Source organism: Bos grunniens, chromosome 4 (assembly GCF_055505025.1).
Source record: "Bos grunniens cultivar Pamir isolate PY7600 chromosome 4, Bosgru_T2T1.0, whole genome shotgun sequence".
In the NCBI taxonomy this organism is placed as follows: Eukaryota; Metazoa; Chordata; class Mammalia; order Artiodactyla; family Bovidae; genus Bos; species Bos grunniens.
In genome coordinates, this window is record NC_141168.1 from 39,029,463 (window position 1) to 39,056,086 (window position 26,624).

Sequence of the window (26,624 nt, forward strand, 5' to 3'; positions counted from 1 at the left end):
TGAAGCCTTTTCTTGCCTAGGGAATCCCATGGACAGAGGAGCCTAACCACTGGACCACCAGGGAACTCCCACTCCAGTGTTGTTTATCCCAATCATAACAGTAATTTGCCCTGTGGCCTCATCTCTAACTCAGTTCATCTTCTGTCTCAGCTCCCCCTCTGTCCCTCTTACCTTGTCATGTGAAGTTTGGGTTTATTTTTGCTCATGTGTTGACTGGTGTTACCAGACTTTCAGCAACAAGTATAAAGAACTTTGTGCCTGGTACAAAGTCATACAGTGTTGGCTGTTTTTAATCCTTGGCCACTTGACCACTTTCTATCAGATGAATCATATGAAATTGCTATTTTTGTATGTAAAAAGGGAAACCTTATGTTGGCAGTGTCATGCAGTTCAACTTTATCGATAGACATAGAGAGCAATGATTCTTAGCCATCACTAGGATGCAACTGGAATTACCGAGGCAGCTTTTTACAAAATATGTATACACTGTCCCCGTCTTAGACCAGTGAATGAGAAGCTTCATGCATGAGTCCTGGGTAAATAACATTTTTATGAAGCTCCCCAGATGATTCTAATTCATATTCCATCTTAAAACCACCTATGAGAGAATGTTTCCTTCAGGTGATTTTTCTTTTAATGTAGAAGTTTCTTTTTAATACAGACCTGTATGTTTTTTATATAGTCAGTTGTCTGATCATTAACTGAAACTTTAATTTTATGGCTCTACAAATTATGGTCATTTTTTTACTTTGAGATATGATCAAACCTCAGGTTAAGATTTATCAATACTCAATCTTGGGAAGAAAAATCTAAGCGCTACAAGACACTTTCATGATTTTCAGGGAATTCCAAAATCTTTTTTTCCTCCTAGTTTGTAGCACCACATTATCTTTCATATAACTTAGAATTTTGTACTTTTCAAATGCACTTTTGCCTTTTCATGGAAAAGAGCATGAACAGCAGTAAGCAGGCTACAGTTGAGTAGTAACTTATCCTGACTCACGTGACTTACAGTGTAGCATACCTACATGATTCATAATTTTAATGTAACCAAGAAAAAATGGAAGCAGCTTCATTTGAAAGTATCTGTCTTTGTTCACGGATGGTAATTTGTGTGTTGTACTCTTATGATTGACCAGCGTTTTGAAATCTGGGTAAGTGGGCTCTAGGAAAGGCCAAAATAATGAACAAAATTTTTTACTTTGTTCCTTGGTGGCTGTAGACAAGAATATTAAAACCCAGAAAAGAGAATTACGAATCATTTTTCTACCTCCCCCTATCATGTTCTCTGCACATGAGATGAGCTTGCTCTAGTGGCAAATACACTTTATATATTAAAAAAGAGAGAAGTATATTGTATAAAAATGAATTCTGTATAAAAATGGCTCTTAAAGCTGTGTATGAAGCATTTCATTAGAAATATATATGTGCACCAACAGTGGGTAACCTCTGGTGTTGAACTCATAAATATTTTATCAACAAGTCCTGAATTTTTCTGATGCCTTTTTCTTTTCTTTTTTTTTTTTTTTTGGTAATTGTATGGCTTTTCTCATTGGGCCTAATCATGTGACTGTTATTTTATAGCTTTCTTAGTATCAAGCTATTATTGTATTCCTAGGATAAAACACATTTGACTCCACTGAATTATTCTTTTATTAAGAGGTAAAATTCAAATGTTCATGTTTTATAAAATTTCTGTGTTCATAAATGCAATTGTAATATGGCTTTTTTGGGTACAGTTGCTGCTCTTTTGTTACTACTATTATTACCCAAATAAAATGATTTGGCTACCTTTTCTGTGCCACCCATGAAAATTATCTTTTTATGTTTAAAAGAAATTGCATCTTAACCTGTCTGTGCCCCAAATCTTGTACAAAGATCATTCTTACATTTTCTTCCATAGTGGTAGTAAACTGTAGATGGTAAACACTTAGGATCTGGATTTTTTAAAAAATCCTGGCTTCATATCAGCAATGAGATTTGGGGTTTGTTAATTTGAAACTCTATGTGTGTGGTTAGTTTGAAACTCTGTGAATTTTCTCACAGAAATAATGATTATAAAGCCTTTTGAGAGTTCATGAGATAATCAGGTAATTGAAAAAGTGTCTCACTAAGTGAAACTATTCATTCTCCTCCAATGTTTATTGTACCATTTCCAGGTATTATGAGTCTTTTAATCTCCTTTTTTTTTCTTCTTTTCTGTTCTTCTTAGAATATTCCTCCTAGTTTCTTGACTGGTTGAATGCTTTTTGTAAGATAGACCTGTAAGATAAAAATTGAGAAGTACTAACCCTGGATGACAGGAGCACAGAAGTGACCTTTCCCCTCTTCTCTTTTCTCTCCACATTATATATGATGACCACATGTTATTTTTATGATCGTGAGAACTTGATGAGGCAGCTTAAGTCTATTCATCCACGCCTGTGTACTTCGTACATTCGTGGCAAGGTGATCAACACTAAGGGTAAGATGAGGAGTATTCAACAGCATTCAGGATAGATAGCCCTTGGAAGTGAACCTGTGGTAAACAAGTTTAATATTCAGGTTGTCATTAAATGAGTTCAGATAATATATTCATTGTCAAAGGAGGTTTTTATTTGAAAAAGTGGTATTTCCTGTATATTTGTTGGGCCACACTTAACAGTGAGCATCTTACAGAACATACCAAGATGTTAACCTGTCTGGAGAGGTGGGTGGTACCATGCGTAGCAAGTCAGAATTTCAAAGGTGAGTAGTTTATACTTTCTTTCTTTCTTTCTGTTTTTTCAGCAGCTCCTTGTTATTCCTTTGAAAGAATTAGCTGCTGCTGCTGCTAAGTCGCTTCAGTTGTGTCCGACTGATTGCCCACAATTCCACAAAAACAGAAACTCAGCAGGTGGTCTCCGAAAGGGCTATTGTTGTTTTTCAGTAGCTAAGTCCCGTCCAAGTCTTGGCAACCCCTGAACTGCAGCACGCCAGACCTCCCTGTCCTTCACTATCGCCTGGAGTTTGTTCAAACTCCTGTCCATTGATGCCATCCAACCATCTCATCGTCTGTCACCCCCTTTTTCTCCTGCCCTCAGTCTTTCCAAGCGTCAGGGTTTTTTCCAGTGGATGGGTTCTTCACATTAGGTGGCCAAAGTATTGGAGCTTCAGCTTCAGCAACAGTTCCAGTGAACATTTTAGTGACTGGTTTGATCTCCTTGCTGTCCAGGGGACTCTCAGGAATCTTTTCTAGCACCACAGCTCAAAAGCATCTGTTCTTTGGCACTCACCCTCTTTATGGTCCGACTCTCACATCCATACGTGACTAGTGGAAAAATCATAGTTTTGACTATATGGACTTTTGTTAGCAAAGTGATGTCTCTGCTTTTTTATACACTGCCTAGGTTTGTTATAGCTTTTCTTCTGAGAATCCAGCATCTTTTAACTTCCTGGCTACAGTTACCATCCATGGTGATTTCAGAGCTCAAGGAAATAAAGTCTGCCACTTTCGACTTTTTCCCCTTCTGTTTGCCATGAAGCGATGGGACCAGATGCCATGATCTTAGTTTTTCTTTCTGCCATTAGAGTGGTATCATCTGCATGTCTGAGGTTGTTGTTTCTCCCAGAAATCTTGATTCCAGCTTGTGAGTCATCCAGCCTGGCATTTCTCATTAGGTACTCTGCATATAAGTTAAATAAGCAGGGTGACAATGTAGTGGAGCTTTGATGTACTCCTTTCCCAATTTTGAACCAGTCTGTTGTTCCATGTCTGATTTAACTGTTACTTCTTGTCTTGCATACAGGTTTCTCAGGAGACAGATAAGGTGGTATGGTATTCCCATCTCTTTAAGAATTTTCCACAGTTATTGTGATCTACACAGTCAAGAATCTGCCTCCAGTGCAGGAGACCTGGGTTCGATTCCTGGGTCAGGAAGATTCCCCTGGAGAAGGAAATGGCAACCCACTCCAGTAGTCTTGCCTGTAGAATCCCATGCACAGAGCAGCCTGGCAGGCTACAGTCCATGGGGTAAAAGAGGCAGACAACTTAATGACTAAACCACCACCACCAATCTGCAGCCTGTATCTTTGGGGTTTCCCTGGTGGCTCAGTCAGTAAAGAATCCACCTACAGGGCTGGAGACCCAAGTTCAATCCCTGGGTTGGGAAGATCCCCTGGAGGAGGGCATGGCAACCCACTCCATTACTCTTGCCAGGAGAATCCCCATGGACACAGGAGCCTGGTGGGCTGCAGTCTGTGGTGTCGCAAAGAGTTGGACATGACTGAGTGACTACTATACACAGTCAAAGGCTGTAGCATAGTCAATGAAGCAAAAGTAGATATTTTTCTGGAATTCCCTTTTTCTATGATCCAATAGATGTTGACGATTTTATCTCTGATTCCTCTGCCTTTCCTAAACCCAACTAGTATGTCTAAAAGTTCTTGGTTCATGTACTTTTGAAGCCTAGCTTAAAGTACCTTGAGCATGAGCTTGCTAGTGTGTGAAATGAGCGTAATTGTAGGGTAGTATGAACATTCTTATAATTCTTGTAATTAGATGTCTTTAATACAGCTTTTCATAATTTTAAAATTTGGAATATTTGAGGATTCCAAGTCAAGTCAACTCTGAGTTTTAAGTCATTTACAGGGAAGGCCAGCAGACTAAACTAATGTGTCCTACTCCACTGTAGCCCTAACTCCCTATGAAATGACAGAGGGGAAAAATTTACAGGCAGAAATTTGTAAATCCATAACTGAGAGTGGGAACAGATGGAGTGACCATCAGCAAAGCAGACACTTTCCAGGTTCCAGAAGACAGAAGACAGATGGTACTGGTGGATGAACCAGAGTGGAGAAAGCCCCAGTGAAGCATAGCCATGAGGGAAGCTGCCAATGCAGTCTCTCTTTCCCCACAGACTCCTGAAGAGACTTCCAACTTGAGTCTGTAGCAGCAGAGAGCAGAAGAGATGCTAGGACATGGTAGTAAGTAAAAGAGGATATATTAAGAGCTAATTGGATATGCTGCCCACTCATCCAATCCATGCAAAGATTGTGCAACATTGTTTACCACGCTGATTTTGGAAATCTGCTTTCAAAAAACCTTGTTTTTAAACTCTCAACTTGAGGAGGACTAGGAGTTCTGATGCACGAGCTAGTGCCCCAGATAATACCCTCCTTATTTTGATATCTGGAAAATGATCCTACCTGTCAACCTGTTCCTTGCCCATGAACCCTGAAGTAAGGCATTTCCACTAAAATGCCAGTGATAATAGAGTCTATTACTTCTGCTGATCTGTCATGGTAGCAGATCTACCCAGCTACAGAAGAAACCTGCTACAGTGAACTGGGAAATAAGAGGAAAGAAAGCCTAGCCAGGGGAGACGTGAAAGAATAAGAAGTGTAATATGAGATACTATTGCCTGATGAGTAAAGGATATGATTCACAGAATTCATAAGAACATGGAAAAAATGATTACCCTCATCATGTAATCAAAGGTGTAATTAGAAACAGTGAGATCATTCCCCCATTATATAATTAGCAGATTTTTTTAAAAGAATATTCATTCCTAATAGGAATGTTGTGAATGACTGTATAGCACTTTTGAAAAGCATTGGCCAGTGTATCTAATAAACCTTAAACAATCCATTAACTCATTACAGTTCCTTAAAATATGCCTCATGGAAAGTATTTTAAATGTAGAAATAGATGGTTATCCATTTAGAAGAACTCTAAACAGCCATAATGTCTTATATAAGAGTTTTAAAGTAGACTTTCTGTATCTATAGGATGATGGGATTAAATTAAATTCAAAAATAAAAATGGCAGCTATAAAGTTAACCAAAAGAACATAGAAAAAGCAGGTGGAAAGGGATGCAGAGGGCAAACTTATGTGTTGCAACTTAATAACATCCTCCCCCCACATCTGTCACTTATTGTAAGATCTTAAAGTCAGGGATTCTGACTTGCTCATCTGTATACGCACCCACCAGCCCCCCCCCCCAATGCCTAGCACAGTATCTGGTCCTTAATAAATATATGTTGACTCAGAAAATGGACATAAGAAGAAGAAACAGAAAGAAAATCCAAAAGCAAACCAAAAGATCAGGGAAGCCACTGTACAAAGAGAGAGCTAATAACTTAATGAAACATGAATTGCAAAGTGGGCACTGACAGATGTCTTCATGTAAACCAGAGGCCATACTTAGATTCTTCTAAAGTATTTCATTTGCTAACAGCTGTTTACGGTTAAAACTTTTTGTCAGTATTTCTTCTAGTATGTAGTTTGATATGGGGCTCAGACAGTAAAGAGTCTGCCTGCAATGTAGGAGACCTCGGTTCGATCCCTGGGTTGGAAAGATCCCCTGGAGAAGGGAATGTCTACCCACTCCAGCATTGTAGTCTGAAGAATTCCATGGACAAAACAGCCTGGCAGACTACATCCATGGGGTTGCAAAGAGTCGGACATGACTGAGCAACTTACACTTTAATGTCATTCAGTTAATCAAATGCCCTATTTTTAAGTTGGATCCTTAAGACATGGGTAATTCAGTTATTTTTATCTGGTTCCACTTTTTTAATTAGAGTTTTCATAGCCAATATCAGGTTTATAAATATATCAGAGAAATTCAAAATAGCAGTAGTTATACACCTAATTTATAGCTCAGATGCAGTAGAATTTAAAGCAGGTATAAATTACATAAATCATACTTTTTTATTCTATTAAATTTAGGCTTTGACTATTCATCTAATTTTGTAGTTGTTAAGTTCAGTAAATAATATGTATTGAATTTTCAAATAGGTAAAATACTCAACCTGGTTCAGAACTCAAGATTATTGTTATGTATCTTGCCATAGTTAGCATAGGAATGCAGAAGCAAAACATATATTCTTTATAATTAATAATTATTAAATGTTTCTACATAATCTTATTTTTAAAACACATTTAGGGGTTCAAAGACAAATGTTAAAATAGCTGTAAATAGTAGTTGGTCAGTGTTTCTCTTCCACCTTTCAGGTTCCACCCTGTTATTTATTTCTCAGCGTTGCTGAAATCAAGTCATAGCATGGTAGCGAAACCTCTGGGACTGGAGTGAGAAAACTGCTTATACTTAGACTATACTTAGTATAAGACTAAACTGCTTATACTATACTATACTTATATTCTTCTTTTAAAATATTTTGATCTAGTAAAAGATCAGTATCGATTTCCATCATTTCCTAGCACCAGCTCTTTTCACACACCCCCACTCCCCTAAAAAGGCCGCTTGTTTCTCTTCCTTTCCTTACCCCGATCAACTCTAGCCTTAAAAGGGAAGTTGGGTACTTTGGATTGAATTGTCCCTTCACCCCTCGCATTTAATCTGTCCCCAGATTTGATTGATGTTTTTTATCTTAACATCTCAAATCCATCACCCTCTTCTCCCTAGTCCACACTCAAGTCACAGTTGCTGTGGAGCCTTGCAACTGTTCTTCCTGCCTTCTGAGTCGTACTCTTAGACTTAAAAACTCCTGGTGGTTCTCTTTGAGCGCGTTCGTCCTCAGTCGCTTCAGTCGTGTCTGACTCTTTGTGACCATATGGACTGTAGCCCACCAGGCTCCTTCGTCCATGGGATTCTCCAGGCAAGAATACTGGAGTGGGTTGCCATTTCCTTCTCCAGGGGATCTTCCCGATCCAGGGATCAAACCCTGGATTTCAGGCAGATTCTTTATCACTGAGGAAAAAAACGAAATTCCTGGCATGTAAACTTCTGTTTTTAGTCAGTTTTACTTACAGCTTCATCTCTCACCACCATCCCCAAAGTTCACCTCATCTGCTGATGCTTTGTCTTTCAAATGTCAGCTTAGTCATGACTTTCTCCTGAGCTCTAGACATTTTTTGTTAGTCTTAACTGTGGTGAGGGCTTTACCTTTGTGCTGCTGGTAGTAACTTAATACTGATGGGGCCTGAATATACCTGGCATATAAAGGTAGGGCCTTCTAAAAAGATGCCTGAATGTTCACATTACCCATACTTAAATGATGTGTATTTAGACATCTTACAGGTGCCATTCATCTTAACCTTAGTTTTACAAACAAACTGAGATCGAAGGAAATAAAGCAATTTTGAGCCTTCCCTGAATGTGAGTCTATGCTTTGATGTCTGACAACGTGTCTGGCAAGTCAGATAAATAAATTTTATTGTGCAGACAAGGCAAATTGTTAAGTCATCTTAACCCTTAAAACAGAATGTAATTTTTTTTTTTAGTTCAGTCTTTGTTATAATTTTGTGTTCTCCTTATTCATTGCAGTTTGGATTGTTGGAAAATACTAAGTTATTACATTTCAGAAGTAAAACATTGCCTCAGGGACTTGCTGACTTTGTTGCTTCTTTTGAGCTGATCAAATACCTTAAAATAAAGAAGGACCTTCTAAGAGTTCAGGGTATCAGTTACTACTTATATTATGTTTCACTTGGATGTGCTTCCATTTTCTCTTTTTAATAATAACTAAGTAATAAGATTTTATTTATAAATATTCAAATTATAGTAGCTTTTTTGCCATTTAAAAATTATCAAAGATTAGGACTCCCAAAATATGAAACACAGAAAATTGATAAATTGGACTTCATCAAAATTAAAAGCTTCTTACTCTCCAGAAAACATATTAAGAAAATGTAAAGATAAGCCACAGGCTGGGAGAAATACTTTCAAGATAATGTTTCTGGTAAAAGATTCGATTCCAGAATATCCAACGAACTCTTATGAATCACTTAAAAAAAAAAAGACCAATTTAAAAAAATGGGCCAAAGATTTTAACTCCAAGGACATAAAATGGCAAGTAACCACATTAAAAGATGCCAAACATGATTAGTCATTAGGAAAATGCAAATTAAAAACCACAATGTAATTATGACTACACATCCAATAGACCACTTAACATGAAAAGCCTGAGGCTGTGACTGTACCAGGACGGGGAGCAACTGGAAGTCTCATTCATTTACGTATCATACAGTTTAGCAATCCCACTCCAAGGTATTCCGAGAGAAATGAAAGCAGATAGGTATACAAAGACCGGTACACCTCTGTTTATAGCTTCTTTATTCATAAAATTTTAAAAATGGAAATGCCCTGAATAAATGTGAATAGATAAATTATGCTACTTCCAGACAATGGAATACTGTCCAACAGTTAAAAAAATAGGGCACATCCTGCTGATACGTATAACAATATGAATATCTCAAAACCCTTAGCTGGGTGAAAGAAACAGGCACAAAAGGCTATGCACAATATGGTCCATTTATATATAACATGCTGGAAAATAGGAACTAAGGTCAGTAGCTGCCACAGTGGCTGCCATGGGATGGAGTGGTCATAGGAAACTGACTGCAAAGAGGCAAGAGAAAACCTTCTGGGGTGATAGAACTGTTGTGTGGCTTAGATTGTGGTGGTGATACATGACTGTATACATTTATCAAAGCTCAGAAAAAGGGCAATATTATTGTATGTAATCAGCTTGCCTTAAAAGAAAATGTTAAAGTCGGCTTTTAACATCAGAAATTATCTTCACCAATTTAAGGGCAAAGAAAGCTAGGAAATAGTTCAGATGACTCCTAAGTCAAGTCCTTTGTGTCTCGACTCAATGGTCAAAATTTTTTTTCATTGTGAAGTAATTTTTATATATTAGAAATTAATCATCTTTCCTATTAGAGTTTTGTCCCTTTACCAATATACAGTCTTGTCCCAAGAACAGGATCTATTTTCATTTAGTCCCCTTTTCTGTTACCTAAGTATTGTTATTAAATTGTCTTCATGAATATCTTACAGTCTGTTCATTTTATTCTTAGTTATGTGTTCTTTTGTGAGTCTTGTTGTAAATTGAGCCTTCCATTTATATTCTAACTGCTTATTTGAAAAGAAATTTATTTTTCACATAATGTATTGATTATATAACCATTTACCTTTGAAATCTCTCATTTGTAGTAATTTTTCAGTTGATTCTTTTCGCCTCACTGTGAAAGCATCATTGGTATAAGCAGTGGACTTTGAATTTTATCAGATATCATTCCAGATCGTATAATCTGTGACTTTTCTATTAATGTAAAGAATTAGATTGATTTTCTAAAATGTAAAGATATCCTGTGTATCTGGTTGAATGTGGTTGAATCCCACCTGGTTACTTTTATTCTTTTAATGTGCTGAATTCTAACATTTTTTATTTAGAATTTTTGCATCATATTTACATTATAGATCACCAGTCTGCTTTTCCTTTAGTCTCTGTTTATTAGGAACTTTACATCAATGTTTAGCTCTCAAAAAAGAATTTGGAAGCTTTCTGTATGCTGAGAAATATTAAATTGTATTATAAGAGATGTTCTTTAAATGGTTGGAAAAATACGCCAGTGATACTATCTGTATCTGAGCCTGGTAATAAACCTGAATAGATTCAAATCCCTTTCAAATTAGAATTGTGTAACTTGCTTTCTTGGTCAAGTATATTTTAACTCAATTGTTTATTTTCTACTAAATTTCTTTATTGAGCAGGTATTCTTAATGCAGATAGGGATCGTCATTTGGGAGTTGTCTGTATGAACCAGTTTTCACTTGGAGGATGAGTCACTAACTTGGCCTCTACCTACTTGTGCTTAGTAATGGTTTGTAATGATTCGCTCGGAACTGAACTTCCATGATCATAGCCTTTCATGGGCTATTCAAATTGGAGGGGAAAGAGATGTTTCATTTAATCTCTTTTTAACAAGGAATCTCTCAGTAAGAATTTCTACTAGCTAATGGTTTTATTAAACTAAAGTCTAATGATAAGTGTCTCTATTTTGAAAGTCTAAAAAAGGTAGTAATGAACTCTGGAAATAAAAAGATCATTGAGTTTATTGTTTTTAGTGGACAAGGAGTATTGTTTGAGACCTTACTTGGTAGAGTATTCCTTATTGGAGAACTAGATTGATCACTTCTTAGAAATTTTCATAAAGTTTAAAATAGAGACCTTAGATTTTCGGTTGGAGATCTGTGGTCTAAAGCACTGTGACCAACTTCCTACTGGTGTGGCAAGGTGAATCATGACCCAACTACAAGATATCCATGGTTCCCATAACCTTTGACTATTAACTCCTGTGGCAAAGGGTACAGATGTGATGAAGTTAAGGATTTGGGGATGATTTTCTGGATTATCCTTGTGGGCCTTAAATGTAATCACAAGTCTCCTCCTCATGAGTCTGCCTGTAAGAGGGAGGCAGAGGAAGGTTTGAGTGCAGTGAAGGAGAAGGCTGCATGACCACAGAAGCAGAGGTGGTGGTGATACAGCCAGGAGCCAAGGAAAGCCAGTCCCTAGAAGTGGAAGCGGTAGGGAACAGATTCGCCTCTGGAGGCTCCAGAAGGAACCTGCCCTACTGACACCTTGAATTTAGCCTCTGAAAATTCATTTCGGACTTCTGACAACAGGAGCTCTTAAAACGATATATTTTGTGTTGTTTTCAGTTCAGTTGTTTAGTCGTGTCTGACTCTTTGCAATCCCTTGGACTGCAGTGTGCCAGGCTTCCCTGTCCATCACCAACTCCTGGGGCTTACTCAAACTCATGTGCATTGAGTCGGTGATGCCATCCAACTATCTCTTCCTCTGTCATCCCCTTCACCTCCTGCCTTCAATCTTTCCCAGCATCAGGGTCTTCCAGTGAGTCGGTTCTTCACATCAGGTGGCCAAAGTATTGGAGTTTCAGCTTCAGCATCAGTCCTCCCAATGAATATTCAGGACCAGTTTCCTTTAGAATGGTTTGGTTGGGTCTCCTTGCTCTCCGAGGGATTCTCAAGAGTCTTCTCCAGCACCACAGTTCAAAAGCATCAATTCTTCAGCACTCAGCTTTCTTTATAGTCCAACTCTCACATCCATATGACTACTGGAAAAACCATAGCCCTGACTAGACAGACCTTTGTTGGCAAAGTAATGTCTCTGCTTTTTAATATGCTGTCTCGGTTGGTCATAACTTTTCTTCCAAGGAACAAGCGTCTTAATTTCATGGCTGCAGTCATCATCTGCAGTGATTTTGGAGCCCCCCAAAAAACCCCTATAAATTTGTGGTATTTGTTACAGTGACAGGAAACTTAATTCGGTAAATGTGTGTGCGCTCAATTGCTCAGTCCTTTCCAACTCTTTGCAACCCCATGGACTGTAGCCCACCAGGCTCCTCTGTCCATGGAATTTCCCAGGCAAGAATACTAGAGTTAGTAGCCATCTCCTACTCCAGGGGATTTTCCCAGCCCAGGGATCAAACCCACATCTCTTGTGTCTCCTTCAGTGGAAGGTGGATTCTTCACCACCACGCTACCTGGGAAGTCCCTTAAGACAATATGGGTACCTGTTAACTAAACACAGGAGGGCAGGGACCTAGGCCTGTGGAATTCAGCTTCACATCCTCAGACCCTAGAACTGTGCCTTATGTATTTTAATAAGGCAAGCACTGAGTGTATTTGTTAATGGAGGATGGGAGGAAGATAGGGAGGGAAAAAATCATGTAATTGATCATTTAAATCAACATTGTGAGCATGGTGTACGTATCTAGCTTCTGGGTGAAGCAGAGATATGCAGTAAGGTTGAGAACTTGAAGGCCACCCATAACCATAGATTTTACAGTATTGTTCTGGGACATCACTTTTTAAAAATAGAACTGCTGTCAGTTCAGTTGTTCAGTCGTGTCTGGCTCTTTGTGACCCCATGGACTGCAGCACGCCAGGCTTCCCTGTCCATCACCAGCTCCCAGAGCTTGCTCAAACTCATGTCAATCAAGCTGGTGATGCCATCTGACCAACTCAAACTGCCATATGATCCAGCAATTCCACTTCTGGGTATTTCTCCAAACGAAATGAAAATACTTAGAAGATATATGCACCCCCTCGTTCATTGCAGCATTACTGACAGTAGTCAAGACGTGGAAGCAACCTTAGCGTTTATCAGTGTATTAATGGTTGAAGAAAATGTGGCATATATGTACAATGTAATCTATTACTCAGCCATTAAAAAAAGTGAAATCTTGGCATTTGTGACATGGCTGGACCTTGAGGGCATTATGCTAATAAGTCAGAGAAAGATGAATACTATAGGATTTCACTTGTATGTGGAATCTAAAAAAAAAACAAAACGAAGCTTATCGATACAGAGAACAGACTGGTGGTTGCCAGGCTGGGGGTGAGGGAACAAACAGTGAAGGGATTAACAGGTACACACTTGCAGGAAAAAAGTAAGTCATGGGGATGAGATGTTACCCCAGAGGTGACAGGGAGGAGGCAGTTGTGTAATTAAAAAATAATTTTTTTTAAACAGTAAGAGGTAGAAAGTAATTGAGGAACCAAATGAAGCAATTTGAAGTTCAGGGATCCCTAACTCTTTACTTGCAGAGGGAAAGCACAAATGCATACACATACATGGAGAAGTCGTATTTCTCCATGAGAAGTCTAACTTCTCCAAGAAGTTAAAATTCAGGTACAGTTCTCTAATTCCTAGTTTGTTTAATGTGCCAGGAAAGTAGTTAATAATATTTTTACCAAGTGGACGTGGGAAATAAGCAGATTTACGTTATTAGTTTATTGTATGACTAATTTTGATTTTAAAAACAAGTTGTATGTTCACATTATACAAAAATCAAAATGGTGGTTAGCCAAATGCCTTTATCCCAGGTCTGTTCACCAGTGACTTAGTTTCCATTCTCACAGGCAACCCTGGGTTACCATTTTTTATATTCTTTCAGGTAGATAAACAAGTGAACTTCTAAATCCCCTTTTTCTCATCTTTTTATGCAGTTCATAGCTTACAAGGTGTATTGTTCTGTATCTTATCTTTTTTCACTTTACCAGTATATTTTGGCTCTCTCTGTATCAGTGGGTAAAGAGCATCTGTTTTTCTGTGTGGGCTTCCCTGGAGACTCAGTGGTAAACAGCTTGCCTGCCAACGCAGGAGACAGAGGTTCAATCCCTGGGTCAGAAAGTTCCCCTGGAGGAAGAAATGGCAGCCCACTGAAGTACTCTTGCCTGGACAGAGGACCTGGCAAGCTGCAGTCCACGAGGTCGCAGAAGAGTTGGACACGACTTAGCAACTAAACAACAGCAACACAAACTTTTCCTGTGGTTACTAATTAGCTCGTGTTTCCCGTTTATACTTCCACTGCAGAGAAGGAATGTGCCTGTTTGTCTGCCAGGAAGGAACAAGCTTTTTCTGTAGATGAGAGGAAAGAAAAGATTATTTAGACTTGCTGTCCACGTTCTCTGTTGCATATTCTTCTTAGTTTTCTTTTGTTTACAACCCTTTAAAAACGTAAAGCCATTCTTAGCCACAGACCATATAGAAAGTAGACCAAGGAGGCAATAGTTTACTGGTCCTTGCAAACATATTAATAGCAATCTGATGGGTAAAACAATTGAGTCTCCATCAATTAGATTATTATTAAGATTATTATTTGTATTTCTTTTATAAGCAAGGTTGAACCTACTAGAGCCATTTGTATCTTATTGATTTTATTTGTAGTAACTTTTTATATCGAGAAATTACCTCTCTGAAATGGATCACAAAATATTTGCCTCCGTTTATCTTTTTATTCTGCTTATAGACGTTTTTGTCACATAGAAATTGTTCTAAGTAGTAAAACTTATCAAAGTTATTTTATGACTTGGGTTTTAGATAGTACTTTATGCCTTTCCCATTCTAAGATTATAAAACGGAAATTTTGTGGGATTTTTTTTTTTCTGGTGCTTTCGTGATTTCATTGTGTCATTTAAACCTCTGATACACTTAACAGTTTTTTTTTTTTCCCCCAGAGCTCACCAGTTGTCCCATTACCATGTGAATTATCCTCCATGCTTCCTTCCCCCACTCTCCACTTGAAACGCCACCTTTATTACACACTAAACTATAGTCTGTACTTGGATCTATTTCTGTATATCCTGATCAATGTTCCATTGATCTTATCTAGACAGGCTTACTTTTAAATTCCAACTCCCTCACTAAATTGCTCTGTGAGTCATATTTCATTGAGGAAATACAGATGCAGTTAAATAAATAGCCAGATCTACCTGCAGTCTGTATGTCTTGCTTTACCACCACACCTGGTATGAAGGAGGCAGTGTCCCTGCTCTTGTGTGCCCTGGGCCCCTACTCCTCTGGTCTGCAACTAATGGTCACTTTGCTCCTAGAGGCACGGTCTCTTCTTCATCATTAATTTCTGCCTCTTCTAAATGGTTGTCATATCCCTTAAGAATATTTAAGAAGCAACCTACACTAAAATCTGTGTTCATCTATGGCCCAGTTTCTCCATTTGTCTTCAGAGTTTGTTTCTGCACCTTCTGTTTTCTCCTCAACCCAAGCCATTCGGCTGTGGTTTCTATCTCATTGATGAAATGACTTTTCCCCAGGTCACTGGCAGCCTCCATCTGCCAAACTTAGTCATGGCCTGTGGGAGAGATTCCTGTGCTTTCAGCCCTTGCACCTCTTCCATTCATTCTCTACACACCAGCCATGGTAATCTTTAAAAATAGATGAAATTATGTCACAGTCTTGCTTACACCCTCTCCAGAGGCTTCCCATTACAGTTATAATCAAACACTTTTCCATGGCCTTCAAGGCTTTTTATGAGTTAGTCTCTGCTCTCTCTCTGTCTCACCTCCTGTTTACGCTCCCTGATACTCGTAGACTCCATCTACTCTGGCCTTCGTCTGGCCCCGAGAACGTGGCACACCCTCTCCTGTCTTGGACCTCTTTCCCTGTGTCTAGAGTGCTCTTCCCTCAGAGCTGGCTGGTGTCTTTATAAAATTCAGATCTCAGCTCAAACGCTGCCTCATCACAGGAGTCACCCTTGGGCGTCCTGGTTAAAGCAGCCCGTCCCCACTGTCTGGCCCGGTGCCCCTGTGCTCTCCGGCGCACTTGCCACCAGTGGGAGAGTCTGTTTCTGTGTGTGTTGTCTTCGGCTCCAACATCTAGACCAGGGACTGGGACCTGAGCTGTGGAAAGCCAGGTTTGTTTCATTGGGGCTGAGGAGTGTCTCCTTGGTGGGATCATTTCCTGGATAGCCTTTTAAAAGTAAGGGATCTGCACCTCATAGTTACTGAGGAATGTTTGCACTTTGGGAAAATGTCTTTGGGAATCTCTGCATTTTTTAAGTCACAGACTGAATTGTAAATTTTTCTGAAAGGGAAAGTGTTTTAACCCAGTTGGTCTAACTGCTAACTAATTTTTTGCTTTAAAAGCATACATACTCAACTCTTAGAATATTAATTGATACAGTAACACCCTCAGCTCTTGTGGTATAACTGTTTTAAAAATAAAATGGTAGTTACGTAGCCATGAAGTGATTACAGCTTCTAGCAAGTGAAGATCATAAGAGTGAGAAGTAAGTCATTTCCTGCCTTCATTAGGAATGCCAGCAACAGCATGCTCCATAAGCTTTCTTAGATGAGGTGTCTTTTAGACTTCTACTTATCTGAAGTACACTATTAATGTTCACTGTTTCTGAGCAGTGGTAATCATTTAGAATCCAATGATTTTGTCCTCGGTGTCCAGGAAAAAGAGAGACTCAATCCTTGTTTATTGAGTTAAATTGAACTGTTAGCCTCCAAATGTGGATTCCTTATCATACGCGTCACAGTTCAGGTTGCCTCTACTAAAAAATGTTTATGACATAATAATAGGATCAAAAATTGCGTATATAGTGTGATCTCAGTTATGCTCACAAGTTACAGCTTGTGAAAGGTATGCTGTGACTCAAATATGTCTCAACTTATTCCTGTTATATGGATAGCAAGATTTGGGTTTTGTTTTTTTTTTTTCCTTAAGACTTTTCTATATTGGGCAGATAGGAATATGGGCATGATTTCTGGGGCGGCCTGAGCAGCACCCAGCTCTTGGGTGCCCTGCACAACCAGTGTGTGGAGCACAAACCCAAAGCAGACTGTCCTCACCTGAACTTGTGATGGAATCTCTAGTAGCAGTAACTGCTTTATACCAGTACCATCCAAAGCACTCCCCAGGTTAAGTCAGACTCCGACATTTGTTTGTTCATTTGACACACATGTACTGATGTTGCCAAGTAAACCAGCAGACATAGCGCCCATACTCAAGTTGCTTCCAGTATTTTAGGAAGAAGACCTCTATTAGGAAGAGCACACTTGAGCAGTTTCAGCTCGTGGTAATGGTCATGAAGGAAAGGTATCATGTACCATGTGAGCACAGAGCAGGGAAGAGCCTAGTTTAGGTTGAGAGTTTCGGGTAAGCCAAAACCTCAAAACTCAGAGGAGTTAGCCAAGAATATGCCAAATGGAGGAAACGGCATGATAAAGGCCAGGAGGCAGAGAAGAGCACATGAAGAATCAAGGGAGACCAGTGTGGGTCTGATGCAGCCAGACTGGGCGAGATGAATGAGCATGAGATGGAGAAGTGGGCAGCGTGAGGGGTGTTCCTGCGAGTTGCAGCTTGTGAAAGGTGTGCTGTGACCGAAACAAGTCAGAGATGCTGAGAAGGTACCTCTAAAGAAGGAACCCCCCTCCAACCTCTAAAAACAAAAAGTCTCTTTGCATGGGCCTCCACACAGACTCAGTGTTTGCTCTGATGTCACCGCCTCTTTTTCTAAGGACTGGTAACCATGACCGAAGGTAACTGGGTACCATTGGTGTGCATCACCACTCCAGCTTCTGGGGGAACCTGGTCTTTCTGCACTGAGCACACAAATGTGGTAAACAAATGCATGTGCTAAGGAAAGTGAGGGCACGCTGATTCATGTATTTAAGTTAGGTTACCCATCCCATCACAGTATATGCAGGTGTTCCAGCAACACGATCCTCGGGAATTGAGTGCACAGTGTTAGATTCTACTTATACTTCAACTTCCAAGTTGTCAGGATGTGGTTTCTTTTCTGAAGTTAGAAGAAACGTCTCTTTAGTTATTGCCAACAGAGATTAATGTGGAAACAAAGTGATCGTTCAGCCTGCTTTGTAATCTGCATGACCATATTCTTGTACAGCTAATACTCCATTACTGTCAGCATGTGGTTGTCCTGGGAAGTTTTCACTTTCGGTCAGCAAACTCATGACTGAAAACTATTATAAGAGAAATGCCCTTGAGTCATATACTTGTCTTATTGCCATGGTGTTTTCTGATAAGTGGTTCTTCCCACAAATGAGCATACTTCATTTGCCATCTGTTTAAAATCCTAGCAGAATGGGAACTAGTAACTTGAAGCCTAAGGACTTCATATCTCTTTCATACACTGGAATTCTGACAAAGAATGTATTGAGCATTACTTGTTCTTTCATTCTTTTTAGATTCTTCTTAATCCTTTGGTGAAAACTCTGTGACACAAGATGGCTGCAAATAAGCCCAAGGGTCAGAATTCTTTGGCCTTACACAAAGTCATCATGGTGGGCAGTGGTGGTGTGGGCAAGTCTGCTCTGACTCTGCAGTTCATGTATGATGAGGTAAGTGCTGATTGTATCATGGATGTCAAAGTTTGGGCTTTCAGAGAGTATTTCTCTAGCTTAGCTTTGGTTGTGTTTGAGTCTTTGAAAGCTACTGATCATTTTTTTCCTGGTTTTAAATTCAGAGCCAACATTTGTATGCAGCTTGATTTACCAAGTTGAGAATTCAAGGTCCTTAAAAACGTATGCTTTTAAAAAACAGAACAAAAGTGAAAACAGTACCTTTCTCTGAGCAATATGTGCCTTTTTTTAATTTTAATTTTTAGTGTCTTAATAGTGAGACCCACCTTGAATTAATAGAACTGGTAGATATAGTACCTAGTTGAGACTTGAGGTCAACATATATAATATATATATATAACATATATATATCCTTTAATAACTCAATGAAAACAATCAGTAATTTATTATATATTTGGCCTGGTACTACAGTCACCACTAAGCAGGTGAAGGCTGTGTCCCCGAAATAAAATTACTTAACAGGTTATAGATTTGTGTGCATGTATTTGTATTAGACTTTATGGCCCCAAAGTTAAGGTCTCAGCGTATATACAGCAATGTATTTTTTCCATAGAGCATTGTTATTAAGGCTAAATGATTTGAGTTGCTAATCAAATTTTAGCATTTATCCTCAATTCTTCTGCCTCCCAAATAGAAGTAAGGATTTATGGTTACTCTTTCTTACCTGGTCCTCACAACAGTCTTGTGTGGTAGGTAGTGGTATCCTCATTTTACAGATGAGAAAGCAGAAGTTACCCAACCTGCCCATGTAGAGTGACCTCTGATGAGTAACTCAGTGTTAAACCTAGTCTTCTGAGAAAAATATCCTGCAGATTTTTTATCACCCAATGTCTCTTTTCATTGCCTGCTCATCAGCATTTCTTTCATACACACAGAAATTTTTTAAAAAATTTTATTGTTGATTTACAATATTGTATTAATTTCTTCTCACACAGAACACTTAAATCCTCCAGTTGTCCTGCTTAAACAATTTGGAGGGGGAAAATTGAAATGGTATTTTAAATGGAATTGCTAATTTATCTATTCAGTTCTGTTCTTCATACTAGTCACCTGAATAGCTGCTTTTCTTTAAATTAATCCTGAAGTCAGTACCCTTCTTGACAGTAAGGCAGTCAAAAGTAAGAATGTTCATATGTCTGATGTTTGATGAATGGTTAAGCTTTCATTTAATAGTCATAATATTATCAGATACAATAACTGAATATATCCATTAAATATTCATAAATGTTTATAAATATTTTATATTTGTGAAATAATAGCATGTAATTATGGTAGAATGTTCTATATCTTTTACAGTTACAAATACACTGTGTTTGATTTTTCAGTAAATATTTGTTGAGTGTCTCCATATACCAGACACTCTTCTAGGCTTTGAGGAGACATTGATGAATAGACTGGTCAAGGTCCCTGCCCCCAGGGGTTAAATTCTAGTATGGGAATTTAGACATTGAGCAAATAAATAAGATATCAGATAAATATTTATAGGAACTAATTAAAAGCCCACAAAAGTATGTGTGTATATCTATATACACACACACCAACAATGATACACTGATCAAAAATATCAAGGTGAGATTTAGAGAGTAAAAGTTAGAAGTACAATTGTAAAGTTGTTTAATTGTGCTATTTTTAAAAATGGGAAGACTGGGGGAAAATCTCAAAGTTCAAGATTTGACATTCTACAGAGTGGTATAAGGCACTTTTTTGACTCGGTTCATTTTGGAGAAAGAAAAGATTTAGCCATACTTTCAATCCTTACCTAAATATTGACTTACTTTGAAGTCATTTTCTACAATTCTGACTTGAAAATTTATATTTGGAGTCACAAAAAAGGATTCTTAAACATTTGATAAAATACCTATGTAATAGTTTTTGCAGGTATAACATTTTAAGGCAGAAAAGAGTCATGGTTTTCAAGCTGTCAATGACCTAGAGCTGTTCAACCTCCACTTTTTGTAAAAGAAAAGACCTCTGAATTGTCTACAAAGGAAATTTAAACGAATGTAGCTTTTACCACTAGGGAAAACTTAATGAAGGTTACATGTGGCTTCTCAGTACTATTTTGGCACCTTCATGTGAATCTGTATTTCAAAATAAGAACCTTTGAAAAGTGAAGATGATTTAGAAATGGAAGTGCTTTTCCTCATTCCCAGTTTGTGGAGGACTACGAGCCGACCAAAGCCGACAGCTATCGGAAGAAGGTGGTGCTGGACGGGGAGGAAGTGCAGATTGACATCCTGGACACAGCTGGGCAAGAAGACTACGCTGCCATTAGAGATAACTACTTCCGCAGCGGCGAGGGCTTCCTCTGTGTCTTCTCCATTACAGAAATGGAATCCTTTGCAGCCACAGCCGACTTCAGGTATGTCAGGGAGTCGTGTCATGACACTGCAGAACAACTGCCTCCTCAGCAACGAGTGGACAGCTAGAGGCTCTTAACCTGGTTGTCTTTCCCTCTAACCGTGTTTAGTCCCTCTCTGACATCAGTGTGACTCTGTCCTCTGTGCGCTTGTACCCACATATTCAGTGCACTGTACCTAACCTCACAGCCAGCTCTGCCAGCGCCAGCTGCAGTGCAGCCTGAGTGTGTGACAGCCTGCATACGCAGAGTCTCCTTATGTGTTACTGAAGTATTTCCCTTTGGAGTACAGTACTACTGCTGCCGTAAAAGCAGATGCCTGGATCCCATAACGGATCTATGACCCAGATTCTGAGTCTTTCTGTGTTAGTCACGGGTGTCTCGGAACCTGTGTCGTGCCCAGCAGGCACGTCGCCATCCTCCTCACAGTGTAGACACTTTGATAACACACACTGAACTTTTAGTGGAAATAATACCACCATAGATTGACACACTGTCTTGTTATACAATCTTTTTAATATCTTATTTACTGTTTGTTTAATCGAAATCTGTCCTCCACTTGATTTGGGGCAGGGGATTGGGGAAGTGAAAAAGGGGAGAGATGTTCTCTCTATACATAAGACAAATATAGCATAAATAAGTTCTTGAGTAGTGTCATAAATACAGCATGAATAAAAACAAATATTCTTTATGTATTTTTATTTTATTACCACATAATAATAAAATTATTATTATTATTATTACCACATACACGTGGTCTGCTTTGGTGTGGGGGGCAGGCACAAAAGAAGCATATAATATATCCTCTGTTTTCAACGTTCACACAGCTGAGTTGAATAAGGCATGAAACCCAGTGTTAGTGATAAAGAAGATATGGACAGCGATTGTTATAGGGGATCCAAGAGAGGAGAGGAGTTGGAGGCCTTCAAGAGCTAGATAACCTTGAAGGACAACAAGGATTTCCAAAGATGAGGAAAGACGTCATCCCTAGTGTTTGGGCAGGAAACTGAACCAGGGCTTACACAAAGCATTCCTCGTCATGTATACGTGAAAGTCCCAGGAACTCAAAAGATTCTAAGAGAACCTTCTTTGCAAAAGAGCATGTCACTGAGAAACCTAGGAAATGTAAAGTTATTTGTAAAATTAAGTTTGTTGGTTTCTGTAAGGAAAAGTTTTTTGTACGTGATAAAGTGCAAAGAGTGGCAGATTCTGGTAACTTGTAACCCTGGGAGACATACTGAAAGTTTCGTGTCAGTGCTTATTCATTCTTTCAAAAAATATTTGAGTGCTTATTCTGTAGCAGATTCTGTTCTAAGTAATGGAATACATTTTGTCACCATAGTCACCAAAGCCAAAGTGGTATCTCAAGGGAATGAGGTATTTTTATGCCAAGAGAAAAAGTCTTGGGCTGTTGCTATTACAGAAAATAAGTGAATCATTCATTCTGTCCTACCTCCAATGTGTTGCCCTTCCCATAAATAAAAAATGTTCCTGGTAACTGACCAGCAGTAGGAAAGCCATTTTTAAGGTGGTTTGAATGGTAATAGAATAGTAGGCACTCCACATGATCTGACCTGCAAAGTGTAGCACAATGTCAGCTCCTCTTCTTAATTTTTTTATTGTAGTTGATTTTTAAAAATTTTTTATTGAAGTATGGTTGATTTACAATGACATGTTAATTTCAGCTATATAGCAAAGTGATTCAGTTTTACATACCTAATTTTTTTTTTTCTTTTTCTTTTCCATTATGGTTTATCATAGGCTTTGAGTGTAGTTCTCTGTGCTATCCAGTGGGACCTTGTTGTGTATCCATTTTACATGTAATAGTTTGCATCTGCTTATCCCAAACTCCCCCAACCCATTCCTCCTTGGCAACCCTAAGCCTCTCTTCTATGTCTGTGAGTCTTTTTTCATAGATAAGTTCATTTATGTCATATTTTAGACTCCATACATAAGTGATACCATGTGGGATTTCTCTTTCTGACTTGCTTCACGTGGTATGATCGTCTCTAGTTGCATCCACGTTGCTGCAAATGGCATCATTTCATTCTTTCTTATGGCTGAGTAGTAGTCCATTTTATAGGCACCATATCTTCTTTATGCATTCACTCATCTGTTGATGGACACTTAGGCTGTTTCTGTGTCTTTGCTATTGCGACTAGTGCTGCTAAGAACACTGGGGCACATGTATCTTTTTGAATTAGAGTTTTGTCTGGATATATGTCTGGGAGTGGGGTTGCTGGATCATATGGTAATTCTTAGTTTTCTGAGGACCTTCCGTACTGTTTTCCACAACGACTGCACAGATTTGCGTTCCCACCAGCAGTGGAAGAGGACTCCTGTTTCTCCGTGCCCTCTCCAGCATTTGCTATTTGTAGACTTTTTAGTAATGGCCATTCTGACTGGTGTGAGGTGGTACATCAGTATAGTTTTGACTTGCATTTCTCTAATAATTGTCAGCTCCTAAATGTAGCCTTCCTGGGCCTCCTATCACGAAGGCAGAATCCACTGTTTCCTCATCGGTGTTTGTGATGTACTCTGCACAGCCCCAGTAGCACACTCACCACACTCTGACACTGAGATTGATTTCTGTATGCTGTGTGTTTTTCCTGACAAGGTAAAAACACTTGAGAGCAGAACCCATTTCTTACCCATTTCAGTATCCCTGATACCCACGTTTGGCACAGTTGCTAGCATATAACTTACAGTGCTTATAAGGGTTCGATAGAAATGTTAGAAAACCCTGTTGCTTTTTGTGGTTCTCACTTTCCTCAAGATAAAAATGAAGCTTGACCAGTTTGTAAAGGTGCTTTTCTATTCTAAAATTCTATAATTGTCCCTCCAACTCCAAAGGGAGCATCACTTTAAGCAAAAATGCCGGTAATGATTATAGTCATCACAAAGGTCACTGATGACCCTAACAAATTTAATGATAATGGGAAAGTTTAACATATTGTGAGAATTACCAAAGTGTGACAGAGTGACACAAAGTGAACAAATGCCGTTGGGAAAGTGGCACCGATAGACTAGCTGGACACAGGGCGACTACAGCCCTTCAGTCTGTTACAAAAGAGAAAGCAGTATCTGCAGAGCACAGTAAAGCTAACTGCAGTGTAACAAGGTATATTTGTATCAGTAGTACTTCATAAATTGTGATCAAGTGTGTTGACAATGGAGAATCTGGGCGTGGGGACATGCAGGATCTCTGTCCTCTCTTCACACCTTCTCTGTAAATCTGAAATCATTCTAATGTAAAGAGTTTGTTTTGAAAAAGCCTTTAGAGGGACTTCCCTGACAGTCCAGTGGTTAAGATTCTGTACTTCCACTGCAGGGGGTGCAGGTTCAGCCCCTGATTGGGGAACTAAGATCCCATCTGAGATTCTCAGAACGTAAAAAAGGTTTTAAAAACAAGGCATTTAGAATGAAGTTGCATTTGATACTTTCACTTCATGCCTCTACTGCCATATTTGTACTCTTCCTTGGTGTATTTTTCCTCCATCAATGAAGTGAACGTGAAGCTCAAATGATTGAGGGTAGATAAAGGAAGACATGCTGCTTGTTTCCTCCCATGTAATAAATGAGTTCATTGCTAAGAAGCATAAATAAATGCCTGCATGCGTTATTGGTTATTTTAACACATAGAGATATTTCTTGCTCATTTCCTCTTATCCAGGGAGCAGATTTTAAGAGTAAAAGAAGATGAGAATGTTCCATTTCTGCTCGTTGGAAACAAATCAGATTTGGAAGATAAAAGGCAGGTTTCCGTAGAAGAGGCAAAAACAAGAGCCGATCAGTGGAATGTTAACTATGTGGAAACATCTGCCAAGACGCGGGCCAATGTCGACAAGGTAAAAGGGGACCCTCCTCACCACAACATCGTGTTAAAACAGGTTGATTTGCTTAACTCGGCTCCATCTGTGTCTAGAGATTCTGTTGAGACTTTCAGAGAGAAATTTAATACACGTTGATGTTTATCAGCCCTGAATGCTCAAGTACGCTGTTAGGACTTTCTTGACTTCACCTTGTCCTTAGGTTCCCAAAGGGTGCAAAAACACGAGACAGCCACAGCAAAGCACTGGCCAGATTCCTGACTTGAATCCCTCCTCTTTTTTCTTTTTTTCCTTTTCTTTTCCTGTGGCTGGAGAATATTTTATTTTCTTCTTTCCTTTTCTTTTCCTGATTGGCTGGAGAATCTTTTCTTTTCTTTTTTCTTTCCTTTTCTTTTCCTGATTGGCTGGAGAATGTCTGCGCTGACACCTGCCCATCCCCACTTAAGTTCTCCCAAGTGAAGGTGGCTCCCAAGATGAAGGAGCCCGGAGGGAGAGGGTTTTGAAATCTCTGTCACCACAGCTGCACTCCCCACCCTCCACTTCTGTTCTCCACCCCCTCACCCCCCTCTCCACCCAAGGGAAAGAGAGCTCCTCTGCCCTCTTCCCTCATCTTTGCACTTTGTGCAGCTGGGCCCTTCCTAGAGACCAGGTGAGGAACACTTTGGAGCCTTCCCAGGTGCCGTTCAGCTGCCCACCACCGCCCCCCCTCCCCCTGACACCACTGTCAGCATTCAGGAAGCCTGCTGGTGGGGCTGGAGCAGCTCTGGGGGGGGAGCCCTTCCAGGGAGACCTTTTCAGTCCCCGAGTATCTCAGCCCTACAGGTGCCTCAGAAAAACTAACATGCAGAAGGATTGCCTATAAAGCCTGATAAACACAGGTTCCTGGGTCTTCTCCAGAGACTTGGATTCATTTGCTCTGGGGTCAGTCCTAAGAATTTGCAGGTCTCGTTAGCTCCTGGGTGTGCAGGTGGGGTGGTGGACCGCACTTGACGCTGCCCTAGGTGTCTGCAGGTGTTTGTGGACTAGTCTGCTGTGTCGAGATCCATAACCCTGGTCCAGAAATCATGATGTTAAAAGTTTAGAGGTTCTTTCTGCCTGTTTACTGTAGGTTTAAAGGCATTGTCATTTTAAGCTCACTTTTTTTTTTTCCAGTCACACAGTCAGATTCCTCTAAGTCCAGGATATCTTTACAACATGCTACAAAAGTTCTACTCAGTGAACCAGTTTCCGCTAGTTACAGCAAATGTTTTTCAAAATACTAATGAAATATAGTTTAAGATTCAGTGTGTATGGGGTTTTGAAAGGCACCACAGAACAGTATCATAGCATATATATACTTTGTTTCCTCCTGTTTAATATCTGGAGCAGATGGTAGAACACACACTAAAACCTATTTGAACTAAGGGGAGTAGGGAGGAGAGGTGAACAGTAACTGTCCGGCTCTGAGGCTTGCAGCAGTCCTGTGGTGTCACCTGCTGGCATCAGAGGCCCGGGGAAAGTACAGTCATGCACGTTGTCAGAGTTATCACAGGACAGTGAGAAAAAGACCAGCAACCCAATGGGAAGACAGTCAAAAAATATAGACACCCTTGTAATAAAAGAGAACTACAAATTACTTTAAAGTTTAAAAGCGGCTTAGTCTAACTTATAATAGGAAGCACAGTTTAAAAATAGGACTTTTTTCTTACCTGTTACATTGGGGAATAAAGCAACAAGACTGATAATAATACTGTTGACAGGAGTATGGGGAGGAGGGAAAAGGAACTCTCATATGTTCGTAGAAGGGCAATTTGGTAATTATCAAAATTATGACCCCACCAATTCAAGTTCTAAAATTTATATAAAGTCATACATCCATGTAGCAGTAGTCACTGAAGCATTATCTGTAGAAACAAAAGACTGGAAATATCAAAGTGTCCAATAACAGACTATTTTAAAGGCTGGTGCATCCATATAATGAAATATTGTACAGCCATTAAAAAAAAATGAAGAGAACTTCCCTGGTGGTACAG

The 26,624-nt window shown here is 39.3% G+C and overlaps 1 protein-coding gene across 5 annotated transcripts in view; it reads left to right on the forward strand.

Annotated features, from left to right (window-relative positions):
* The window catches only part of RALA (RAS like proto-oncogene A), a 58,677-nt gene that overhangs the window by 28,420 nt on the left and 3,633 nt on the right, over positions 1-26,624 (forward strand). For all 5 annotated transcript variants that reach the window (XM_086395988.1, XM_086395984.1, XM_086395985.1 and 2 more), the window contains 3 exons: positions 18,250-18,402; positions 20,577-20,785; positions 24,456-24,630. In XM_086395988.1, coding sequence (XP_086252114.1) covers positions 18,289-18,402; positions 20,577-20,785; positions 24,456-24,630 — 498 coding nt within the window. In that variant the 5' untranslated portion in view covers positions 18,250-18,288. The remainder of the gene's footprint in view (positions 1-18,249; positions 18,403-20,576; positions 20,786-24,455; positions 24,631-26,624) is intronic.